We start from the raw sequence: 23881 nt of genomic DNA on the forward strand, positions 1-23881 counted from the left end.
CAAAGGCCAGCATGGGGAAACCTTGGCCTCATTGCCCTTCCCTTCCAATCCATATGGTTCAGTTTCAACAGGTCTCCAGGATTTCAGGCCTACCAGGGATTGAACCTGGGGCCTTCTGCACTCAAAGCAGGCGCTCTGCCAGCATGAAACAACTCTTTCCCTGCAACTAAAAGAAGAAGCCTTGTCTTCATGGTTCTGAAGGGCTCCTTTAAATAGGAAACAAGAGGCTCCTTACCCCAGTTCAGACCATTGGCTATCTATCTATCTCAGTACTGTCGACACAGATTGGCAGCAGCTCTCCGGGATTTCAGGCAGGTCCCTCCAAACCCTACCCAGTAGTGCTGGGGACTGAGCCTGGGACCCGCTGAAGATGCTGTCCCACTGAGCTACAACCGTTCATGGGACATTGATGGGGAGCACTACCCAAAGGAAGGACTGCCCAGTGTGTGTTCCCGAGAGGGGACAGCGCCATCTTTGGAATGCTCTCTCTGGGCATTCAAAGGCTCAACCTTACCTCCTTGACCCCCTTCCTCTGCATTTTCATTTTTGAAAGCTCACCCAGGGTTCACCAATGTAGTTGGTTGCTGGGTCACCTCGTCTTCTGCTGGAGTAAGCTTGAAAGAAGTATCCCATGGTAGCCGACAGGTTGCAATGTGTACTTGGTTGTAGTGAATGTGAGAGAGACCACAAGTTTCTCCAGTTTGCAGGTGAAACCCACGAGCCCCGAGACACCTAGGCACTGGTTTAAAACCACTACCATACAGAGCAAGGCTGCTATATGCAGACGGCCAGGAGGAAATTGCAAAGCAGTGAGTCATAGCAATAACACAAGGAGATGCTGCCTGCTAGATCAGACCCTCTTGCCCAGCATTATCTACTGCTCTGACTGGCAGCAGGCTCACTTGGGTCTCAGGCAGAAAACGGCCACCCCCGTCTCTTCCCGCCTGAACAAGAGAGACTCTGCATGCAGTCTGCCACTCAAGTGTGCTTTTCTTCCCCATATGCCCAAAGGAGCACCCCCCTAAAAGCCTTTATACAAGCTGTTAAAATGGGAATGAAAATCTGCAGCCCTCCGAGGTTGCTGGACTCCAATTCATGTCGGACACCAACCACTGGCCATGGCTGATGCGATATGGAAGTGTAAACAGCAGTCCCTGCTTAATTAGTCTTAACAGAAAGCGAGAGCAGCTACTCATGCAGAGACACAGCAGGGAGACTCCTTTCTGAATGGCTCTTCCCCTTTCCCAGGAGCCTTTAGTCCCGGGATGGAAAGCCTGTGCCCCTCCAAATTATTGTAATATTATGATGTGCCCTTCCCCAGCAGGTCCCAGAATGGGTTACAGTAATTTAAAATTGAGAATTAAAACCGGTAAAACATATTAGGCTCCATGAAGCATTTCAATCCCAGCTGGTTCTAATAAGAGCTGTGACTTTTTAAGAACTGGTGCCTGGGCTTGCATTTTTCCTTCTCCCTCCCAATCCTTTTGTCCTTATTTGCCATGTCACGTCAAACATTGCTGGACTACAACTCCCAACATCCCTGACCATTGGTGATGCTGGCTGGGACTGATTTGGGGGGGGGGTGTGTCCAGCAACCTTATCTAGAGGACCACAGGTTCCTCTTGTTGAAATAAAGCAGGGGGTGTTTGAAAGAATAATTAAAAAAACACACAGTTACATGTATTTACATTCTATTAAGGAGGGTAACATCAGACACCTTAAGCTGCAATTCTTAAACAGGGTTGTGTTGGTGTTTCTGTATAAAGGACAGGAGCAGAATAAACCCATTTAAATGAAAATCGAAACGTTCATGAGTGTAACCCTCATAGGGGAAGCAACTTCTGAACCTGAAGAGGGGAATCGTTCAGCCTTCCTGTAGAAATAGTCTTCCACCAGTAACTGGGTTATTTGAATTTATGTATTCCTGAGGAACAACTCCATTATCGGACTAAGTTTTGACCGGCCAGAGACTCACTCGTAATCTCCCTCCCATTCACTACCTGTGACTTTTTATGTTAATGCCTTTCCTCCAGCCCTCTCCTTAAGATTACCTGTGTCAGATCCAACACACGCCAGGAAGTCTCTTGCTTAACAACTACACAACTCTCACTTCTCGCTTTGTGCAGATCTGGTTTCACCGGGCTGCTCCACCTTGCTAGCACGAAATCTCCATGAGACCTCTTCCTCAGCGTAACTGGATCCCACCCACTTTTCTTGCACCACTGCATTCTGAACGGCTCCCAAGCATGCACCTATACCCGGCATAAAGCAAACTCTCTGTGGCGAGCACAGGTTTGAGACCACAGGCCAGGCAACTTGGGTTTGCATAGCCTATTAAACAAGTGCGCTCTTCAAGTGCAGATAAACCGGGCATGCGCAGGACAACGGAATAAACTGTTGCCTCTGACGCCACCCTGGATAGCTCAGTTGGTTAGAGCGCGGTGCTGGTAACACTAAGGTTGCAGGTTCGATCCCTGTATGGGACAGCTGCATCTTCCTGCGTTGCAGGGGGTTGGACTAGATAGTCCTGAGGGTCCCTTCCAACTCTACAATTATGTGATACCCCCTTTAGGTCCTACGACAAGGTAGGTAAAAGGTAAAGGGACCCCTGACCATTAGGTCCAGTCGCCGACGACTCTGGGGTTGCGGAGGTCATCTCGCTTTATTGGCCGAGGGAGCCGGCGTACAGCTTCCGGGTCATGTGGCCAGCATGACAAAGCCGCTTCTGGAGAACCAGAGCAGCGCACGGAAACGTCTTTTACCTTCCCGCCAGAGCAGTACCTATTTATCTACTTGCACTTTGACGTGCTTTCAAACTGCTAGGTTGGCAGGAGCAGGGATCGAGCAACGGGAGCTCATCCTGTTGCGGGGATTTGAACCGCCGACCTTCTGATCGGCAAGCCCTAGGCTCTGTGGTTTAACCCACAGCGCCACCCGCATCCCTTTACGACAAGGTAGGATGTACCTAATGAATGCTGCGGTTTAGAGCTTAACCATAATCCACTGCCCATTTGGGATAATGCCAGAGGCCCATCTACCCTTATTCCATTTTTGAACAAACATGAGGGGCAAGTTTGCCACTTGCACTGTATTAACTCCCAGGCACTCCTGAAATATAAAGAGCACTCACAGCTCTCTCTTTGACAACCTGCGCGTGCACATTTTCTTTTCTGAAACAAATCATTTTTATTAAGAGACAGGTGCACCCACCTCTCTCTATTTAACTGAGAAGCAGATGCTGTTCAAACATCTAGAAAGCAGCCTATGCCCCCTGGTATTACCTGGTGCCTGCTGCTTAGGGAACTTGCTACTGGATTGTCCTCCCCCTGGATCTGTCGTGCTATACAACCAACTCAAGATGGGACTTCTGCCCATTGGAAGAGGTCCTCTGCCTCCCTGCACAGTGACTTGGGTTGTGATTACTCGAGATGGTTAAAATGCACCTTCATGGTGCTTTTGTCCATGAGCAAGAGAACATTCTTGAGGTCTATCTGCTGGGGGGTGGGGGGGGGAGTGCTCGATAGCAAGGGAAGCTGCCGCCGAACTCCAGCCAATAAATGCTGAGTGTTGCCTCTTCCACAGGCCGTGCAGTGGAGCTTAGCCCTGAAGACTGCTGTCTGTAGTTATGCCTGTTGAGACTCTTGCTGCCCAGGAAAGAACGCAGCAGCTGGCATGCGAGTGGGACTTGTTCATGAGACTTGTGTGATACTAACTCCAGCAGAAGCAGCTGCTGGAGTGTCCTGGCTCAAGGCACTCAATCTATGCAAGATCTCGTCGTTCCTTGAAGCTGGGGCCAAGCCTGCTGCATTGCAGCTTAGGATCGCTTGAGCTTTGGCGTGTGTTGAGCCAGGAGGAAAACGGAGAGTAAAGGAGAGGAGAGGAGAAAGTGCTGGACAAGCTTGTCATGTGGGCTCCTGCCTGGGCAAGTGGAAGGACACAATCCACTGCAAGGCGGACTTGGCTAATTTTCTGGGGGGAAAGGCTGCATTCTAACCCAGAACTGGCCCACCACCCGGCTGCTTGCAAAGGGAATCCAACGCTGGTTTGAAAGGATGTACTGGGTGTGGGAACAGCTGCAATCGCCAAAACAGAAACTTCAAACCAAACAAATGCGGCCTGTGAGTTCCTCGTCCCCCCACCCACCCCGCCCCCAGGCAACGATAATGGTCCTCAAATACTAAAAGTGCCTTCTCAAAGTCCAAACAGTAGAGCAGAACTGCGCGTGGTTTGCAGGGTACAACCGAGCGTCCTGAAGGAGGGAAAGAAAAGAAGTTGCCGATCGACAGCACAGGCAAGAACTGGTGCGGATCCTTCCCTGTAGAAATCAGAGGGCGTTTTCCTCTTGAAGGCAAGCGAGTTGTAGCTCTTTTTCATTTGTTGGACGGCTTTCATTTAAAAATAAAAAATTAAGTCTAGAACACCACACTGTATACACACAGGACACAGGTATAGCAGCAAAAGGTAACCTTTGTTTTTTGGGGGAAAGCAAGAAGGTGCATCGAGACAGAGAGAAAGCGAGAGAGAGTGTGTGAGCCCTCTCGGGCCAAGCCCTCAGAATTCCTCGTGGACGTTCCGTGCGTAGTCCATGAGCTTGCTGCCTGTGAAATACTCGCTGTATTTCAAGATCTCCTCTTGCTCCAAGTGGTGGTTCTGGTTCTCGTCAGCCACGGCAATCATCTGCTTCGCTTCGTTCAAGGCGTTGTATTCGTTCATGGGGTCCATGTATTCCTGGGGAAGGGAGAGAGAGAAGCAAAGGGCATTAAGAGCAGGTTGCTGGATCCGGCCAACGGGGCGCCTAGTCCAGCATCCTGTTGTCAACAGTGGCCACCCTGTGGGTCATCGAGCAGGACCCAAGTATAAACCACTCTCCCCTTCTGTAGTTTCCAGAAACTGATGTTCAGAAGTATTGCTGATGATGGACTGGTAAAATGGCTGCGTCAAAACCAAGCCAGAGGGGGAGGGCCACTCTGCAGCAACATCAGCAGCAAAAACTGGTCAGAGGCAGGATGGGGGGAAGCTGGGATGACCCTGCATAGCTGCTCAGTGTTTTCTGGACAAAGGGGATTAGTGGAAGTTATCAAAACTGGCAGAGGACCTGACTAGCACACAGAATGCCCCAGGCTGAAATACCCTGGCATGTCTGGCAAGAAGGATCAGCTGTTGAGTGATAGGAAAGGCCTCTCTGAAAGAGCTGCTGCTGGCGCCAATATAGAGATTTGTTCTGGCTGGTCTAGTGCTTTGAGTTTGTATAAGGCAGTTTCCCTATGCCTATAACTGAGTTCTAAGAAAATCAAGCCTTGCATTCACTGCACCAGGACAGGTCGGTAGTAACCACATCGCAATCCAGGTGAGTTTCTAGAATTCGTGGTTTTACTCCGAGTAGGACCAACTGGACACAACCTGGTAATCTGAAAATCTGGACTGAGTTAATTCTGCTTCTGATGCGGTGTACTTGCAGAACTTGGCTGTCTTTGGTGTGGAGCTTGAGAAGAGGAGAGGAACTTGATTATGAGTAAAAATCTGTGCATACGGAAGATTCCCCCCCCTAGAATACTAAACCCCAAAAATGAAATGTATGGCAAGATATACAAAATAGAAAATTCTTTCCAGTAGGACCTTAGAGACCAACTGAGTTTGTTTTGGCATGAGCTTTTGTGTGCATGCACACTTCTTCAGATATACAAGAAACCCTAAGCCACAGCCTCAGTGGCCTCGTCCGCAAGAAAACATTTTATCAGATTCATGGTCACATTATCAGAAAGTATTTATTTCAGAAAAGTCCCCAAACTTCCTGCTGTGAGTCTCCCCTTCTTTGAAACACAAAGAGCTTTGTTATGGAAGGAAACAAATGTAGATTCGCCCAGGGTTCAGATACCCAAAACTTTTGTTTCGGAACATAGCCGAAAAGGTCTAACTGCCTCCGTGACACACAGTTGCGCTAATTTCACTTTTTCCAAGGTGGAACTGAGAAAGAGTTAAAGTGACGTCAGAAAGAGCACCGAGCAAACCTCGTTCCCAAGCAACGTCTCAGGAAGCGGAGGGGGCCCACGCTGGCGCTGATCACCTGCTGCGATACAGCTCAAATGCGAGACAGTAGGAAGTTATAGGTAGCTCTTTATCTCCCTTCGCATCTGAATTCTTTGCAGAGCAGGGCGCATGACCAGCAGGGGGTGCGCCTGCTTGTTTCAAGGGGGGTGGGAAGCAGCTTTCTCAACCTTCAGAAATCGATAAGCTTGATTAAAGGTCAGAACACCACTTGACACTGTGAACCTGGAAACCGTTAGGTGGTGCTTTATAATTCTAATCTTGACTTTGCCTTTAAAAAAAAAAAGTTGGATGCTAATTTGGGATAACAATACAGTTCTGTTTCCTGTATTATAATTTATATACCGCTCTTCATTTATGGAAGAACATTAGCCTCTTTTTAAACGGAAGATTGGAGGCCTTTTTTTTTTTTGGACTATTTAGAGAAATATCGTAACGTGATGAATTCGCGAGCAGGATTTGAACTACGAGCAACAGAAATAAATGAGAGATGATTGTATTATGGTTATGATATAAAAAGGGGGAAGTCACAGGGTGCAGCAATGAGATAGAATTAAAAAACACACTAATGGAAATGGAACGGGAGGACGATAAAACAAAATAAAAATTATTATGTATTGAAATTTGTGGAAATTTAATTAAATGTATTTATATATACTACCCTTCTTCTAAGGCAGTTCACAGTATAAAAACTCAGAAGTGCATAACGTTGTGTGTATATATATTGAATATTTTGTTTAGCGTTCCTGGAAATATATTGCACAATATCTTTTTAATTATTTTTAAGTAGAAATCTGTATTTCTTTCTTCTTCTTTTAAAGGATCAGGGCAACAGGGGAAGTGGGGGAAAAAACAGTGTGTGCCTCTCACATGGGATTTCAACCAAGATACAGTGGTACCTCGGGTTACAGACACTTCAGGTTACAGACGCTTCAGGTTACAGACTCCGCTAACCCAGAAATAGTACCTCGGGTTAAGAACTTTGCTTCAGGATGAGAACAGAAATCGCACGCGGCGCAGGGGCCCCCTTAGCTAAAGTGGTACCTCAGGTTAAGAACAGTTTCAGGTTAAGAACGACCTCCAGAACGAATTAAGTTCTTAGCCTGAGGTACCACTGTACGTGAAAAGTTCACAATTTGAGCATATGCAGCTACAGCCGTTCCCGGACACACTAACCTCCAGCTCTTCCATAGTGACGATGCCGTCGTGGTCGGCATCGATGACTTCCTCGAACTCTTCTTCCTGTCTTTCACCCAGTCGTCGTCGATGTCCTGAGCCTGCTGGTTCTCCACGGTGCCGACAGGCAAGGATGAACTCGGAAAGGGTCAGCTTCTTATCGCCGTCCTGATCTGCAGAGATTACGGCGTTTGACGGTCAAAATAACGGGACTCGCGAATTCAGCATGTGAGCTGCCACCAACGCTCCACCATTCCGGACTAGGTTCCTGCCACATGTTCAAAGTGCATAGCTTCCCTCAAAGAATCCTAGGGACTGTGCTTCGTTTAGCGTGGTGGTGATTTTAACTCTGTGACTACAGTTCCCAAGAAGCTTTATTTTATTATTATTATTATTATTATTATTATTATTATTATTATATTATATATTTAATGTGTAGGCAGCTCATAGCTTCCAGCAGGTTGTTCACTGGATTGGGACAGTAACCTTTAAGAATATTTGCAAAGGCAGCATCACCGCTGGACTGAGCTTCTGCTGGGCATTTACCCGGAGGCCCAGTATACTTTCTGCCAATGGTTAGCGAGTTGGAACTTGGGCTGGGGAGACCAGAGTTAAAATCCGCTCTCCTCAAGAGTGAATCCGGGTTAAATTGTTCTCTCTTACCTTAAAACCAGTGCTGGGGGGGGGGACCCTGTGGCCCTCCAGTGGTTTCCTGGACTGCATTTCCCATCATCCCCGGAAACAGGCTAATTTAGATGAGGATGATGGGAGCTGCAGTTCAACATCTGGAGGCCAGCAACCCTCGACTTAAATTTAAGGTTTGTTGCAATTTTATAGCAGGTGCGGAAGGAGAATTATGCTGGCCAAAGCTCCGTGGATAAAAGGAAAAATACAAATGCAACAACTAGTTTCAAATGCATATCCTATAATCATCCACCTGTTTGGACTGACTTTCTTTTTCTTTCTTCTTTTTCTTTTTTCTTTCTTTCTTTCTTTTTCTTTCTTTCTTTCTTTCTTTCTTCTTTCTTCTTTCTTATATAGGGTTGTACCCAGTGTTAATTCTACTAAGAACAGACCCGCTGCAGTTAATGAACACAACTAACTTAGGTCCACTAATTCCAGGGTCTACTTTGTGTAGAGCTTAGCTAGATACAACCCACAGAGCTGCTTACGTTAATGTAAGCATTCACGTCAGGCTGGCTGGATTACTTTTATTGTTAATGCAAGTTGACATATTTGCTATGCTGATTTTTTTTAGGGTTCTATCCAATTCTAGTCCTACTCAGAGTAGGGTTATGTTAACAGACATGACTACTTAGTTCATTCATTTCAGTGGGTCCCCTCGAAAGTATAACTTAGCTGGATACAAGGAGCCAAGAGATGGACTAGGGTGCCACCTTCTGGCCAAGGAGGGTGCTGCTGCTGCTACTGCTACTACTACAAACAACAACAATTAATTAACCCCTCCTTGGAATTCTAACCATCTTACCTGAGAAAAGTAGGAGGTGAAATTTCTATTATCTCTGAAAAGGAGGTGGAAATTTTAAGAGTTTCAGAGGCCTGGGAGCTAGCCAGAAGAGGAGAAGTGTTTTTAAACTGTTCTCCCCAACACTGCCTCTTTTATTTTTCTTCTGAAGAAATTTCCCCAGCTGCTTCAATGGCCCGGCTCTACCATTAGACAACGAGAGGCCACAGTTGCTGAGGGGCAGGCAGCAGACCGAGCCATGTTCCCCCTGCGGCGGCCATTGCTGCTGCCTCTGCTCCGCTTGACTGCTGTCTTCAGGCGCAGATTATGGTGGCTGGCGCTGAACCGAGATACACTTGCCTGCCTGCTTGGATTTTGCAATGGGAAAGCGCTACCTAGCCCTTCGTGGCAGGCACTGAAGCAGCATGAGAGCCAGCCTGGCCGCCGTATTCTCCTGCTCCCTTATTTCGAACGCCATGGCGTGGTGCAGCACAGCCCCAGATGCATTGTGGGAACAAAGAAGATCAAACGAGGCCACATCACGGCTCTGCCATGGAGGCCAAGCCCCCTTGCCTCTGACCAATTTAAAAAACTTTTCTGCTCCCTCACCCTAAAAAATATCACCGAAAGGTGCCCTTTCTACTTCAACAGGTATGGAAGCTGTCTCCAAAAGCTGGAAACCGAATGCAGGAATCTGCCTTGCACCAAGCGAGACCACTGGTCTCAGTACTGCCTACGAAATGGATGGGGAACCTGTGGCCCTCCACATGTTGATGAACAACTTCCATCACCCTGGCCAATGGCTGGGGCCAATGGGAGTTGGAGTTCAGGAACACCTGGAGAGCCAAAGGTTCCTCAGCTCTGGCTTGCAGCGACTGGCAGCTGCCCTCCAGGATTTCAGGTAGGGGACATTCCTGGAGATCAAGAATTGTAGAGTTGGAAGGGACCTTGAGGATCATCTAGTCCACCCCCCTGCAATGCAGGAATATGCAGCCATCCCATACGGAGATCGAACCTGCAACCTTGGCATTATCAGCACCATGCTCTAACCAACTGAGCTGCAGGGGACTGACTACATGAGAAGCAGATGCTCTGCCCCTGAACTACAGGCTCTTCCCTTATTGGGAACATAGCCAACTGCCTTGGAATTAAGAAAGACTATCGGCCACACTAGCTGATTATTGTTTACACAGACTGGCAGCACGGCTCTCCGGGCTTTTAATTCCTAGCCCTAGTTGGAGATGTCGCAGACTGAACCCAGACATCCTGCATGGAAGGCAGATGCTGTTCCAGTGAGCTATGGCCCTTCCGCAACACTGTGCCCAAGGCTACCTTACACAGGACACAACCCACACTCCTCTCTCTGTGTCCCAAATCTCCCTCTGCCCACTACCAGCAGCCAACAAGGGGTAACCATTTGGCATCCTCCAGGATCTCGTCCCCATCGGGCATCTCTCCAGGAGGCACTCCAGCAACATTAGTAGCTGGGATGACGTCAAGTTTTCCTGAGATTCTGCCCATTACGGCTTGGAAACGTACCCAGATCCCGGACGATTTCCTTCACCATAAACTTCAACATTCCCCTGCTGTGCTCTGGGTGAAGGAAGGACAGGAATTCTTCCTCATTCAGCAAAAGGTCGGTGGGCGGATTGTCTGCTTGATACCAGCGGTCTTTCAAGTTGTCAAGGACTTCCTGTGCTGCAGATTGGGGGGACGGGGACAGACAAGCAGATTTATTTATTTCTGTTTTAAAAATCACATTCTCTTTTAAGTTTGAGCTACAAGTTTTGAATACGTAAGTAAGTAAGTAAGTAAGTAAGTAAGTAAGTAAGTAAGTAAGTAAAATTTATTACGGCCATTGGCCCATTTCAAGAACAAATCAGACAAGCGAACGAAACATAGAATTTAAAACAACTTGACGTAAGACAATTAAAAAAAACACGAGGCAGCAAGACTGCAATTTAAACAAATACGTATTGCAAAGTTTCTCTTCTTGCGAAATAGCATGGTTAAAAAAAAACCATCAACAAGATCAAGACTGACCCAATGTAGCCTGCAGACTGGCATTTCCCGGACCCTGATATATGCCCTATAATACTGGAAGTAACCATTACCTCAGTGGCAGGACAACTCCTTTGCTTGCAAAAGGTCCCAGGCTTCATCCCTGGCCTAAGAACAAAGTAAGTGCCTGCTGCGTCAGGCCAATGGCCCGTATTGTCCAGCATATTTCTCTCAAAGTGTCCAACCAGAAGCCCCAAAGAGAGGTCTGCAAGAAGCACCTGACCACCACAGCAGAGGGTTGTTAAGAGACCCCTATTCCCCTCCCGGAGCTGCAATCCCCAGAATGATTTAACAGCCAACCACTTTTAGCAGGAAACACTGTAGGCTTGTAAAGGGGACAGGGATTTCCTAACTCTCAGCACCCTTAGTTAACCACACTTCCCAGAATTCCTTGGGGGAAGCCATGGCTGTGAATGGTGCAGACGGGGCCTTTTATTTCCTATTTTTTAGTACAGTGGATTGGTTTACTACGATGGCTAACTTCTTTGCAGGCCTGGGTTTGATTTAAAAGGGTTCATATACAATATAACTTATAATAAAGGTGTTCTTCTCCTTCCTCCTCTCCAGAAATGGGGAGGAGATAACAGCGGAAAGCTACACAGCATGCCAGAGAGCTCCAGATCTTCCCAAAGATGCCTTTGGGCTGGGCGAGGAGGCCTGGCAGCCACACTCCCTAGTCCATGTTTGAAGGGGCCTACGCATCGAAGGACAGATCTGCACCATTTAAAGCACACAACTTTGCCCAAAGAAACCTGGGCAACTGTAGCTTCCCACCCAACAGAGCTGCAATTCACAGCACCACTGTTAATTTATCTGTAGTTCCCAGGATTCTTTGGGGGAGCTCGTGTGCTGCAAATCTGTGGTGCGGATCAGCTCTAGGCAAGACTGACGTTAGGCTCAGACTTTTAAGGAGTGCCTTACGCCTCCAGCAAGCTTCTTGTATCCGAGCAGCTCTGGCAAAATGAGCAACGGCAAACCCCTAAGGGGAGCAACATGGAAGAGGGAAGAGTTTGGAGATGAGGCAGCCAGCTTCCTTTCATGCTGGAGTGGCAGCAGATGGGCTTCCGTGCTCCATATGGCGCACTGCTCAAGACACAGTTGATTAAGGCAGCGTGTGCGTAATGCCTACGGATGAGATTAAAGCTTGCATGCAACAAACGCCGACAGCCTCGCTTTAGATTGGATGGCCCGATATACTTGCGTACGCGAGTGCGTTTTTCAAATTCGGCTGTGCCTGTTCCAGTTCTAGTGGTACGTTCCTCCAAAGACATACTGCTTTGGTCAATAATGCCTGCATTTAACGGCAGCCGCTGGAAGTGAACTTTGTGACACGGACATGCCTCTAGTTTTTAGCAGTTCACGTGGTCAATGCATCAGCGAACCGCCCTGAGATCTTACGAGGAAAGTGCGGTAGAATAAATCGAATAAATAAAACAATAAATGAGTAAGTTTCAGAGCCCTGTTAGGTAGAATGCCAGTGGGCATAGGGATGCTATTCATAATAAAAGTGTTAGAAATCCTGAAACAGCTGCTAAGGGCAGGGCACATTCGGAGTTCTATGGCTTTATAATTATAAGAGTACAGTTCTGACTGTTCCATCTTAGAAAGGGTATCATGAAAATAGTAAAGGTGCTAAAAAAATTGGGCAATTAAAACAATCAAATTAAAAGAAAAAGCAGGTTAAAACATTTGGGACCTTTTGGTTTGGGAAAAGGGAACAAAAGGAGGCTGAGACACGATAGATGCAGACTGTGTCTATCAGACTGTGTCAAAAGGACATGGACCAATTACTAGAAATGCTTATCACCCACTTCTGGATTGTTGTAACCTGACCTTGGTTTGAACCCAAGCCAGACCACAGCGCTGGTTCATTTAGCTCAGAATACACTATCTGATAGGGGCTCTCTGGGGTTTTCAGGCAGGGAAGGTGTCTCCCAGCCCTACCCGGGGACTGAACCGGGCAACCTTTGCATGCAAAGTGTGTCCTCTGCCACAAAGATACAACTGCTTTGTGTGCGCTGTAATCCTGCAGCAGCACAGAATGAAATCCCCAAACCCCGCTGTTTGGGTGCCTCAGACTCACGTTCTTGCAGCAGGAAATGCAGGCAACTGAGGGGAAGACCCAGGCCACCCTGCTTGAGTCATCTGGCTTCCTGCTTCCTTATCCAAAGGCAAAGGAGGAGAACCCCCCCCCCCCAGTATCCTTCCTTTTCTCCCAAATAGTCCTTGGAGCTTGGCAGAGAGTTATTGTGCCCTTCCTGGAGTGGAGCTGGTAGCCCCTCTGAAATTGTCTCCTTCTTGCCAGTGGAGTGAGTGGCGTTAGCCCATTCTCAACCCCTGCCTCCGCTGCAGGCAAATGAGATATTGGGCGGATAACTCAGCTTCCAGAGAATTATTTCTAAAAAGATGCATGATCTTAGCTCTTACAGTTGCAAAGTGTGTGTTGGGGGAGGGCAATGCTTGCTGAACTCTCGGAAGCCCAATGGGTGGATGAACCCCCGCTGAGAACGGTTAAGTGTGGAGCTCCTTTCCTTCCCCCTGCGTTATTTCCCCCCCAAGGAATCCTGGGAACTGTAGTCTGTTAGGGTTGCTGAGAGTTCTTAGAAGACCCTCACAGAGCCACAATTTCCAGAGTGGCTTAACGATCAGTATTTCTGCCCAGAACTCGAAGCTCTGAAAGGGGAATAAGGGATCTCCTAACAACTCTCAGCACCCTCAAACTACAGTTCCCAGGATTATTTGGGAGAGAAGCCATGGCTGCTTAAAGCGTCATGATACAGCTTCAAATGTATAGTGCAGACGGCATTCTTATGCTACTGTTCCATACTGCTCGGTATTAATACTGACTTGGCAGTGGCTCTCCAGGATTTCAGGCACGGGGACATTCGCAACCCCACCTGGAGATGCAAGGGATTGAACCTTGCGACTTTCTGCAGGCAAAGCTGGTGCTCTATCACTGAGATGTGGTCCCTCCCCCAAATCGGACATCACAAGCCACAGGAAGCTTCCCTTGACTACATTTTGGGGGAACTTTCACAGAACTATCATCTCACAGTCACAGGATTGTTGCAAGCATAAGGTGTTCAGTTTTTTGGGGGGGGGGGTTTAAAATGATGATGTATCCTCTTCTGAGCTTTTTGAAGGAAGAGCAGGATCGGTTTACTCGATTTTTATTTTATGTGCAGCTGCTCGATGACGAGCAGCCCAGCTATTAACCAGTAAAATCTGCAGAGATCTGTCTACTTGAAAACTCAGTGCCCAAGCTAGCGTTTCAGCCCACTTCCAGGAATTGAAGGCAGAACGCAACAGTTTTAATATGGTCTTTGTGGGAGGTGGGGAGAGAGAGACCAGCACCAATTACTTTCCTCGTCTATTTTGAGCTCCTCGTTGTTTTTGATTTTTTCAGCCACCTCCTTCTCGTTCATCCCCTTGCTTGCCAAGAACTTGATTTTGTACTCATCCCAGGACACGTGACCTAGAAAAACAGGAACCGATTCAGATGAAGAATATTCTACCAGACCAAGATTTTTTTTTTTTTAATGCATGGCATGAAGGAAGTGGATAGGATTCCCCGCCCCCCCCCCCCCCAACACTAGTACTTGGGGACATATACCAAAGCTAAACGTTGGAAGATTCAGGGCAAACAAAATAAAGGACAAAATAAAAAAATTCCTTCCAGTAGCACCTTAGAGACCAACTAAGTTTGTTCTTGGTATGAGCTTTCGTGTGCATGCACACTCCTTCAGATACACTGAAAGGACGTCACACAGAACACCATTAAACTACAGAACTTGCTCCCGGAAGAGGTACTGATGGCCATCAATGTGGAAGGCTTTGAAAGAGGACAAATCATGCAGGATAAGGCTGTCATTGGCTACTAACCCTGATGGCTGTATTCTACTTTCATAGTCAGAGGCAGTCACGCTTATGAATACCAGTTTCTGGAAGCCGCAGGAGGGTAGAGGGCTCTTGTGCTCAGTCCTACTTGCAGGACACTGGGAAAGACCTCTCCTGCCACCTCTTTATTTGAATTGGTGATGATGCCACATTCTGCATGCAAAGCAGCTCCCCTGCCACTAAGCTATGGTCCTTCCCCTTAAACAGACACTAGTGTGCGCCTGCATCAATGCGACCCACCAGGCCTAAGGCAACCAACAGCTGGGTATTTTGGCCCCCAAAGGTGCCACAAATCCACTCGCCGGTCTACTAGGAGCAAGTGGCCTTGACTCTCCACCAGCCTTCCCCCAGGCTCTCGCTTGCACTGCAGTTTGGAGTAAGGTAAAGAAAGAGAAAAGGGCTTTCCAAACTGTGCCTCGGCAAATCTCTCCAGTCTCGTCTGTGCAGTATGCCAGAGAGGAGGAGGTGGCAAACCCACTTTTGGCGTTGGTCCTTCCCAGCCATCAACAGGTTGTTTCCCCGATCCCCCACCTGACCCACGAAGCCCCCTGACAGACAAATGCATGGCTGGTGGGCTGCATGGATGCTTCTTGTGCTACATGCACACCATGCCACTGCCTGGCAGCTGGTAAACTAGGGGTTGGCACCCTGTTGCTCTCCATGTGCATTGGACAGCAGCTCCCATCACCCTTGCCCATTGGCCATGATAGCTGGGGCTGATGAGAAGCTGGAACTCCACCAACCTGGAGGGCACCAGGTTGCCTGCCTTGCTGTGCTGAACATGACATGCCCCCATCCATCCACCTCCTACCATCGCCATCGGGGTCCACAGCCCGGAAGTGCATTTTGTTCTCTCTCCACGGCCTCCTGAAGTGCTCTTCCGTCTCTCCATGATCCAGCGCTGCATCTCCTTTGCGTGATCTTTTTGTCCCTGTTGATGTCAATCTGTGGCAGGTAAGAGATAGGAAAGGAGTCAAGTTAGGTCTCCAGAGGTGAAGGGCATGTTGGACCAGGACCTGGGAGACCAGGGTAGGGGCGGGGGTCCAATCTCTGTCTAGCCATGAAAGTTGCTGGGTGGACCTTGGGCCAGTCACAGTATCTCAGACTAACCTACCTCACAGGGCTGCTGTGAGGATAAAATGGGAGCCAGGGAGAGAAACCATGTACACCACCTTGGTGAAAAAAGGTGGGATAGAAATGCAGTCAATTAATCCATGTGGAATGGAAGAAGGCAATTGGTTCTGATGCCAGAATAACTGCGGTTCAAACCTCTACTTGGCCGCAAAGAAACCTATGTGGCATTTGGATCTAGTCACTCTTGGAGATCAAAGACTAGAGCACATGTGGGGAACATCCAAGTCACTGGTGCCAGATTAAATCCTGGGGTTTCCATGTAGAGATGGAAAGGGCTTCCTCTGAAAACCTTGAGAATGGATTTTAAATATGTATATATAGATAATTCAACTATTTTTAAAACCATGGGATTCAATTCTACTACTGTGCAGAGCAGACCCACATAAATTACTGACCAGTGCATGAATCAAAAGAAAACTCAATATGAAATCAGAGAGCAAACGTCAGTAACCATTTATACTGAGGTTTTTTTAAAAAAACAAATTCATGCATTGTGTTGGAAATTCTATGTTTTATATACTGTGTTCACTGAGGAAAGATCCCTGCCACTCTTCACCCCAATTGTTGAGATTTACCTCTTCCTCTCTCTCCCTCTCATCATTTGCTTCCTGAGATCTGCCTGGTCAAATTTCCTCTCTCTGCTCCCAAGGGGATAACGGAGAATAAAAAGTGCTTGCCCTTTGCACAAGATCATTTGCAAGGTCAAGGCAAAGGCAGCCAAACTGCTTGTGACCTGCCCTTTCTGAGATGAGGAGGGATAGGGAATGACATACAGTCACTAATCGGCCGGCAAGAGCTCTAATCAGCTTTTGAATTCATTATTGCAGGCTGCTTATCTGCGATGCACTTAACAATAAACCTTTTAATTTGCAGACAGGATGTCTGGGAAGTGGTTACCGACCCAACAGCATCAGACACACGTGATAAATTATTCTCAAGCAAAGATGGCTGTGTAGGGGCTGGACAGAACGACCTCTGCACACTCACAGCTAATTTCCTCAATTCAGCCACACTAGCTGTGGGCAAAGACTATTGTAGGGCTGAGAGTTCTGCAAGACCTGGAGACTGTGAGGGTGGGCTATTGGTTGGGAGTTTTTGCTGGGGTGAAGATTTAATTTTGGGAATGCTTAATATCTGCTGTTATTTGGTATCCAGTTTTTGAATCTTTATTGCTGGACCTTATTATCAATTATGTGGAAATTGTTTAACTTTGCTGTATACTTGTTGAGATATTTTCATTCATTGTTCATGATTACTTAGGCTTTGCCATGTTTTTGTAATTTTGTAAATCCTCTGGTGTTGTAACCTGCTTTGAGCATGTTTTGCTATGGAAAAGCGGTATACAAGTAAACAGTGGTGATTTAACCAACCCGCTTTTTCAGTTACCTGAAGCAATTACAGCAGCTCCAAATTAAAAGGTGACATTGGTCAACATTAACATAGACCATTCACCCAATCTAAATTGCACCCTGATGCTTCTAGGATCCCTGCAGTGGAAAGAATCAGAGACTCTGGGAGCCATTTAGACCAGGGAAATGGCTTAACCCCCTATCGGGCACCAGGTTCAATGCCTGGCATCTCCAGGTACAGTCAGGTAAGACCTCCACCTGAGACAGCTGCTGCCAGCTGGTGCAGGCAGTGAGTTAGGCTAGCTTTCTCAAACCTCCTGCACTGCAGAAGCTACAACTCTGAACAGCCCTACCAGCCAACATGGCCAACGTTTCGTAGTGCTGCAAAACATCTGGAATGCACTGAGCTGATGACGTCTATGCTAGATGGACCCAAGTTCCTCGGTGCATCTGGCCTAATTCAATTTGGAGCAACACTCACTTTGAGAAAATAACCATGAGCTTCCTCCTGTTCCTTCGTGGTTCTGAATCTTCGTCGAACTCCTCCATCTCCTTCCCAAGGAAGACCTCCTGGTGGAACTCCTTGTTGAGATGCCCATCCATCTCCATCTTGACCCCATTCAAGTGGTCCGGGGGCAGGATCTCGTTCTCATCGTTGTTCTCGGCCGCCGCCTTCTCTTTCAAGGCAGAGTTGTTGGCAGGCCGCGCATAGACGTCCATGAGGAGGAAAACAAAGAGGAGGGACAGGTAGATGGAGCCCAGGCTGCAGATGAAGGCCCGTTTCGAAACCATCGCTCCTCCCCTTCGGAGCGTCAGCAGCTTATAATACTGGTATGGCGACGGAATACCCTGGGAGGAAAACCAACAGGTGAACAATGATCTGTCACTTCCAGGTGGTCTTTATGAGCTCAGAGGCTGAGCTAGTAATTCCCCATTAAACACAACATTAGACGGACATTTCGCTCTTGATAGTTAGTGCTAAATGTGGACCGCTGCCTTAACCTTGGGCAATATTTTCATAGCATCTATTTATTAAGAACATAAGATCAGTCCTGTTGGATCATACTGAATGTCCTGCTAAGAATTCAGGAACCCTGCTGGATCGGGCCAACAGTCTACCTGGTTCACAGGCAGAAACACCCTGGTTCAAACCCCACTGCCTCTCCAATAAGAGACTCTGGGATGAAACTCTGGAGGGCCACTGCCAGTCAGAACTGGCAACACCCAGCCAGCTGGACCAATGATTTAACTCAGTTGAAGGCAGCTTCCTAGGTTCCCACAAAGGCCAATGGTGATGGGAAGTCTGCAAACAGGAGACAAGCACAAGAGTACTCTTCCATTTGTGGCCCAAAGCCATTGGAATCAGAAGCCAGGGTGCCCTCTTTCCAGTATGACAGGTAACCTTTGACAAACTTGCAAAGTCGTCTTACTCCTCCACACCACCATTAAAGTTGTCTCAGGTTGGCAGCCGTAACCACATTTTGCAGTAGCACACCACACCTGCAGATGAACTTTGGAAGTGTGCTGTCGGGTGATAATCAGCTGACTGCTGCAGACAGTAGCACACCTTCAAAGGAGCTTGTTCTCAGCATTGATCAGCTGACTGGCAAGTGGCGACACCACTCCGCACTGTCAAAATTAGCCCATTTTTTTGGGGGGGGGAATAAAGATATGGCCCTCCAGTCAGTCTGTGTGGCATAGTGGTTAGAGTGCTGGACTAGGACCTGGGAGATCAGGGTTCAAAATCCCAATTCAGGCCTGGACCAGTCACTGCTTCTCAGTCTAACCTACCTCATTGGGTTGTTGTGGGGATTAAATGTGGGGGGGGAGGAGAACCATGTACACTACCTGGACGTCCTTGGAGAAAAACAGTGGGATATAACTACAATAAATATGTAACTAATTCAGTTCCCCATTCTGGTCTATGGTGTTAAACTTCAGGTGAGCAAAATGCTACCCCTTAATTTTGTGGTATGTGATATTTTATATATTTATTCTGACAAGTCTTTTTTTTTTAACCTACTAATAGGACTCCAATCATTCCCTCTGAAAAATATATCCTTTAATGAGGACACATCTCACTTAAGCTTCTTGGGGGGGGGCACACATTAGATGGTTAGAAGCATAAAGAATTTTTACCAATAATCCCACCATGACAAACTCTCTAACGCCTAAAGCTCTAATCCTGTAAACACAGTTTGCAAAAAGAATCACAAATATTTCACACCACCTTGCAGCTAAGATGCTCTCCTGGAAAGTGTTAGAAACTGGGATAGAAAAGCTAGGAGCCAAATGGCTTCTGGGACCTGATTTGGGGGGCGCCAAAACAGAATGTCGTTCACAAAAGTGACATTGTGCCGTGGGAAAATTGAAAAATTCAAGAGAATTACTTTATATATAGTCAATATAGGCACAGAGTTAAATTTTTAAACATTTTCTAATGGTGGTGTGCCTCGTGATTTTTTTCATGAAACAAACGTGCCTTTGCCCAAAAAAGGTTGAAAAACACTGTGTTAATACATGTCTAATTTGCTGTTTACAATAAAAAATATTGGTACCATATTTCAGTTTTCAAATCACTCTACTCTTTTATTTTATTTTCCTTAAAACATATACTTTGAGGCTTCAAAGCACATACATTTCATTAATCCCTGAGTGTCAGCCAAGTGTAAAAAAATGGCACCCAGACTTTTTGAGGTGCTCGCAAATGGAGAATTTTAAGGCACAAAATGCGCCTGGCACCCTGCTAATTTCGAACCCTGCTCCTGGAGGCAAGTCAGAACCCAAAGGTAGAAAAGCTGGTACTTTAGTGTGAATGCACAGCATATTACTGTACTCTGATAAAGTAGTGGGGGCACCTCACTTCTCCCTCACTCCTGCCTGCGTAACAAGCTGGTATGCTTAGAATCCTCCACCCACCACACACCATGACACAGAGTTCATGCACAATTCACAACTGGTTTGCTTATTTTTTTATTGGAAATTATAAATCTGAGCGATATTCAGAGGTGTCAATAGCTCACTGCTCTCAGAAGAATTTGCCATCTATTTGTCATCCTGTTTCATCTATTGAGAATCCAGTTCTCAAAGATTTCCTGCACACTCCAAACCTGTGCAACTGGTCTACGTTAAGAGACAAGGTTCAAACGACCGTACATGTTAACTTTAGTGACTCACTGGATACCCTTTGCATCCAAGGTGCGGTTTAAAATGCATTCAAATTTCATCAGGCAGGTGCTAATGATTAATGGCATCTGAGCAGGCTTTAACTCGCCCCCCCTCCCACGTTGTGGTCCTTCTGCTTGTGAGAATACCCTATTCACGCAAGTTCAGTCCCAGATCCCAAGCTCTATTAAGAGTATCTCATCTGCTTCAGAGTCTATTAATAGGCTTCCCTTACTTCTTTTACAGACTCCGGCACATTAAGAAAAATACTAAACTAGAGAAGTCCATCTTTATGCACCATTCCTCCTGCCTCCCCCCTGAACACTCTGAAGCACTACAGTAAAGACCACAGGCTGAGAATCTCAGTGACCCGATTTCCACATCATAGTAAACCACAGTTTAAAAATGAACTATGGTTTAATGTGAATGCACAGCATATTACTGTACTGCACTCTGCTGAATTATTGGGCACCTCACTTAGAATTGTGTCCAAATAAGAGCTCACTGTTTGGCTAGCCATTTCCATTCAGATTTTTGGGTCACCTGTTTCCGTCAAAGCTTCTTTCAGTGCCCTGCCCACAAGTTAAAACACTTCTAATACACCTGACATTTTGTCATGCCAAATAGGAAAGTCACTTCGCCATACGTTTCTTATAAAAGGAAAGGGAAACTATACTTCTGTTTTGCTCAGTAAAGAAGTGCTCTGTCCAAATGTTCCAAGAGGAACAGTTGTTGCTTTTATAAAAGGAATTTTTTTACCCTTCACATACTTTTTTTTTTGCCTATGCTATAAATTCTGCACATGCTGTGAGAAACAACTTAAAAAATACCCCAACAATCAAACAGTAAAACCAGAGAAGAGACAAGTCTACTCATGCACAAAGAATCAATTTTTCAAAATAATATAAAGTAATAATATCCCTATGGGTTGTATTCAACTTAGGCCCAACTCAAAAGCAGACCCACTGAGATCAATGAAGCTAAGTTACCAGTGCCCATTGACTTCAATGGGTCTACCCTGAGTAGCAGCACTAACAATGGATATTTATTTCATAACATTTACACACTGCTTGACTGTAAAAAAACAAAACAAAACACTCCTCAAAATGGTTTACAGAAAAATAAAGCCGAGAAAAATTCACATGCCTACTTTAAACATACAAAAGTTAAAATTTTAAAACAGATGAAAATTATTATGTATTCCCCCCCCCCCCCTGGTTTTAATACATCTGTTGGGAAGGCGGGAGGTTGTTATTTGTTTGTTTGGTTGTATGTCGCATTGGGTTTCCCTAGGCAACATAAAGCAACTAAACTAATAATAATAATAATAATAATAATTTAAAATACCACATTAACTTTCTAAGCATCTGGGTAGGCCTGCATAAACAATAACTTTTCCAAAGGCAGCCCTGCGAAGGCGCCTCCTTGATCTCAATAGGCAGGGAGTTCCAAAGTGCAAGCGCTGCCACGCAAAGCAGCCAACTTCTCTTACAAACGCGGAACGGGCGTGTTACGTGGCACCCGCGAACGTGATTTACAGCTGTTTATTCCTCCGCAATTTGTTTGCACACAGATACCAAAAAAAAAATGACTCCCAAAGCAGGTATTAAAACCGGCAATTAAGGACGCGCAATAACCTATCCCGCTGGGATCGTTTTAAAACGCCCTTGAATTGAAACGTAGCTGACAATCCAAATAATAATAATAATAAATCAGTTTTTTTTTAAGCAGGCAGGCGAAACAAATAAAACGGAAAGTTCGTTCAAGGGTATCCATTCAAAGAGCCGTCAAAGCATCTCATTTCCTCTCTGTATCCCCCGCCCCAAATTCGCTCCTCCTGCGCTCTGCATATGCTCAGAGGCTGCCGTGACCTTCCGCTCTGCTCCCATGCCGCCTCCATACCTGCCCCGCAGGCCACGGAGGCTCCTCATGCCCAGCCCCGCCTCGCTGCTCTGGGGCTTCCTCTCCGCCTTCCACTCAACAGACAACACAGACAGACAGACACACGCTGCGCGCCTGCCAAAGGGAGGGAGGCTGGCCGGAAACAGGGGACGCCATTCGCATCTCCGAAGAGAGTTTAGCCCGCCTCTTCCGGACCTCCCGAGGCTGCCTAAATTTAACGCGAGGACCTCCTTCTCTGGTTGTATAAAGACTAATTAGTCGGGGCGGAAAGCGGCTGTTCTGTCTCTTTTCGCCTCGCCGCCATAAAATCTGAAATAAAATAGTGCCTATTCAACTCTACCTGTTGTTAAATACTACTGCAACAGCAAAACAGGCGCCTTGTTAGGAACCTATATTCCAATGGTAATGAAGGGGACCTTTATTTAAAAAAGGGGGGGAGACATGCTTGTTTCGGGCACGTGAGTCTTACGTAGCCATTTTTGTTTTGGACCGTGTGACTGCTGCATTTTTTAATCCCAGTGCGGTTTCACTGCATTTCACCATTTTTTAAACGGCAATTTGTTTTGGTGGGATAGGTGTCTGTGTACCAAAAACGAAAGGCTGACAGTGCCTTTCCCCCAAGTTTAAGACGGCAACCGCTTCGGCTTCAGCCGCCCTGAGGCAAAATGGCAGATAAAAACTCGCACAGGAGGAGGGAAAACTCGAGGGAAACGCCCTTAGTCAAGATGGCGAGCAGCCGCGGCTTCCATTGCCCTAACACAAGATGACCGATACTCACGGCCAGATAAGGACACTGCAGTGCCCTTAGCTAAGATGGCAATAGCCGCAGCCTCAAGTGACTGGAGACAAGGTGGCGAATACGCACTACAGTATTAGCTCGCAGGAGGGGAGGGCAGGGCATGAAACGCCCTTAAAGATGGCGCCGCCGTCTTCCGCCTCCCCAGCCCTGACAAGACATGGCGTGAGGGGGTGATGCGAAGACGGAAAGTCACGTGATTCCACTTTGTTCGGCCCCCTCCTCACCCCCTCCCCCATGCATTTCTATTCATTCGCATTTTCTCGCCGCCTCAGGAGAAGACGGAGCTGCAGAAAAGGATAAGTACCGCTCCGAAAACCATCGCGTGCGCGCGCTCCCTTAACGTAGACCTCTATTTAGGGAACGCGCGCGAGAAGAGGAGAAACAGGGCGGGGGGGAGAGGAAATGAAAATCTGACAGAAGACAATGAACCCCGCGCTTCAGGCAGCTGAGGGAGGACCCAGCGGCGCTTTCGAAAGCGTTCCGAGGTGGTGGTGGCGGCGGCGGTTTGTCCCAACCCGCCACCCGTAGCCAGCAGGGCTGTTCCCGCCAAAAATTCTGAGAGGAGAGAGAGGGACCCCACCCCGTGGCCTCGCGCCTGAGGAGAAAGGGGCGGAGCTGATCCCCAACCCTCGAGGCCTTGCTGTGTCAAGGCGAATGTGTGGGCGGAGCTAGTGCCGCTTCCCGCCCCTTAGAAGGCTGAAGGAGACGTCACTGCAGCCCCTAAAGGGGAGGAGCCAGAGCGTTGGGACCACCAATCCCAGAGGGAGGGAGGAGCCAGGGATCTTTCCAACCAAAGAGGGAGGAGCCATTAGGGACATTGACGGGGGGGGGGCATTTCCCTGAGAGGTCTTAGGAGCTGCCCTTTAAAAGGGACAAGGCCTTTCATTG

The 23881-nt window shown here is 47.2% G+C and overlaps 1 protein-coding gene across 1 annotated transcript; it reads right to left on the reverse strand.

Moving 5' to 3' along the window:
• Positions 1 to 4144: 4144 nt before the first annotated feature.
• Positions 4145 to 22333, reverse strand: SDF4 (stromal cell derived factor 4). Its single transcript, XM_033156299.1, is given in 11 exon segments — positions 4145 to 4728; positions 7222 to 7283; positions 7286 to 7356; positions 7358 to 7394; positions 10226 to 10384; positions 14109 to 14222; positions 15456 to 15530; positions 15533 to 15562; positions 15565 to 15589; positions 17605 to 17976; positions 22195 to 22333. Coding segments are annotated over 10 exon segments (1065 nt in total). The 5' UTR covers positions 17920 to 17976; positions 22195 to 22333; the 3' UTR covers positions 4145 to 4551.
• Positions 22334 to 23881: the final 1548 nt, after the last annotated feature.

This window comes from Lacerta agilis, chromosome 8, assembly GCF_009819535.1.
Source record: "Lacerta agilis isolate rLacAgi1 chromosome 8, rLacAgi1.pri, whole genome shotgun sequence".
In the NCBI taxonomy this organism is placed as follows: domain Eukaryota; kingdom Metazoa; phylum Chordata; class Lepidosauria; order Squamata; family Lacertidae; genus Lacerta; species Lacerta agilis.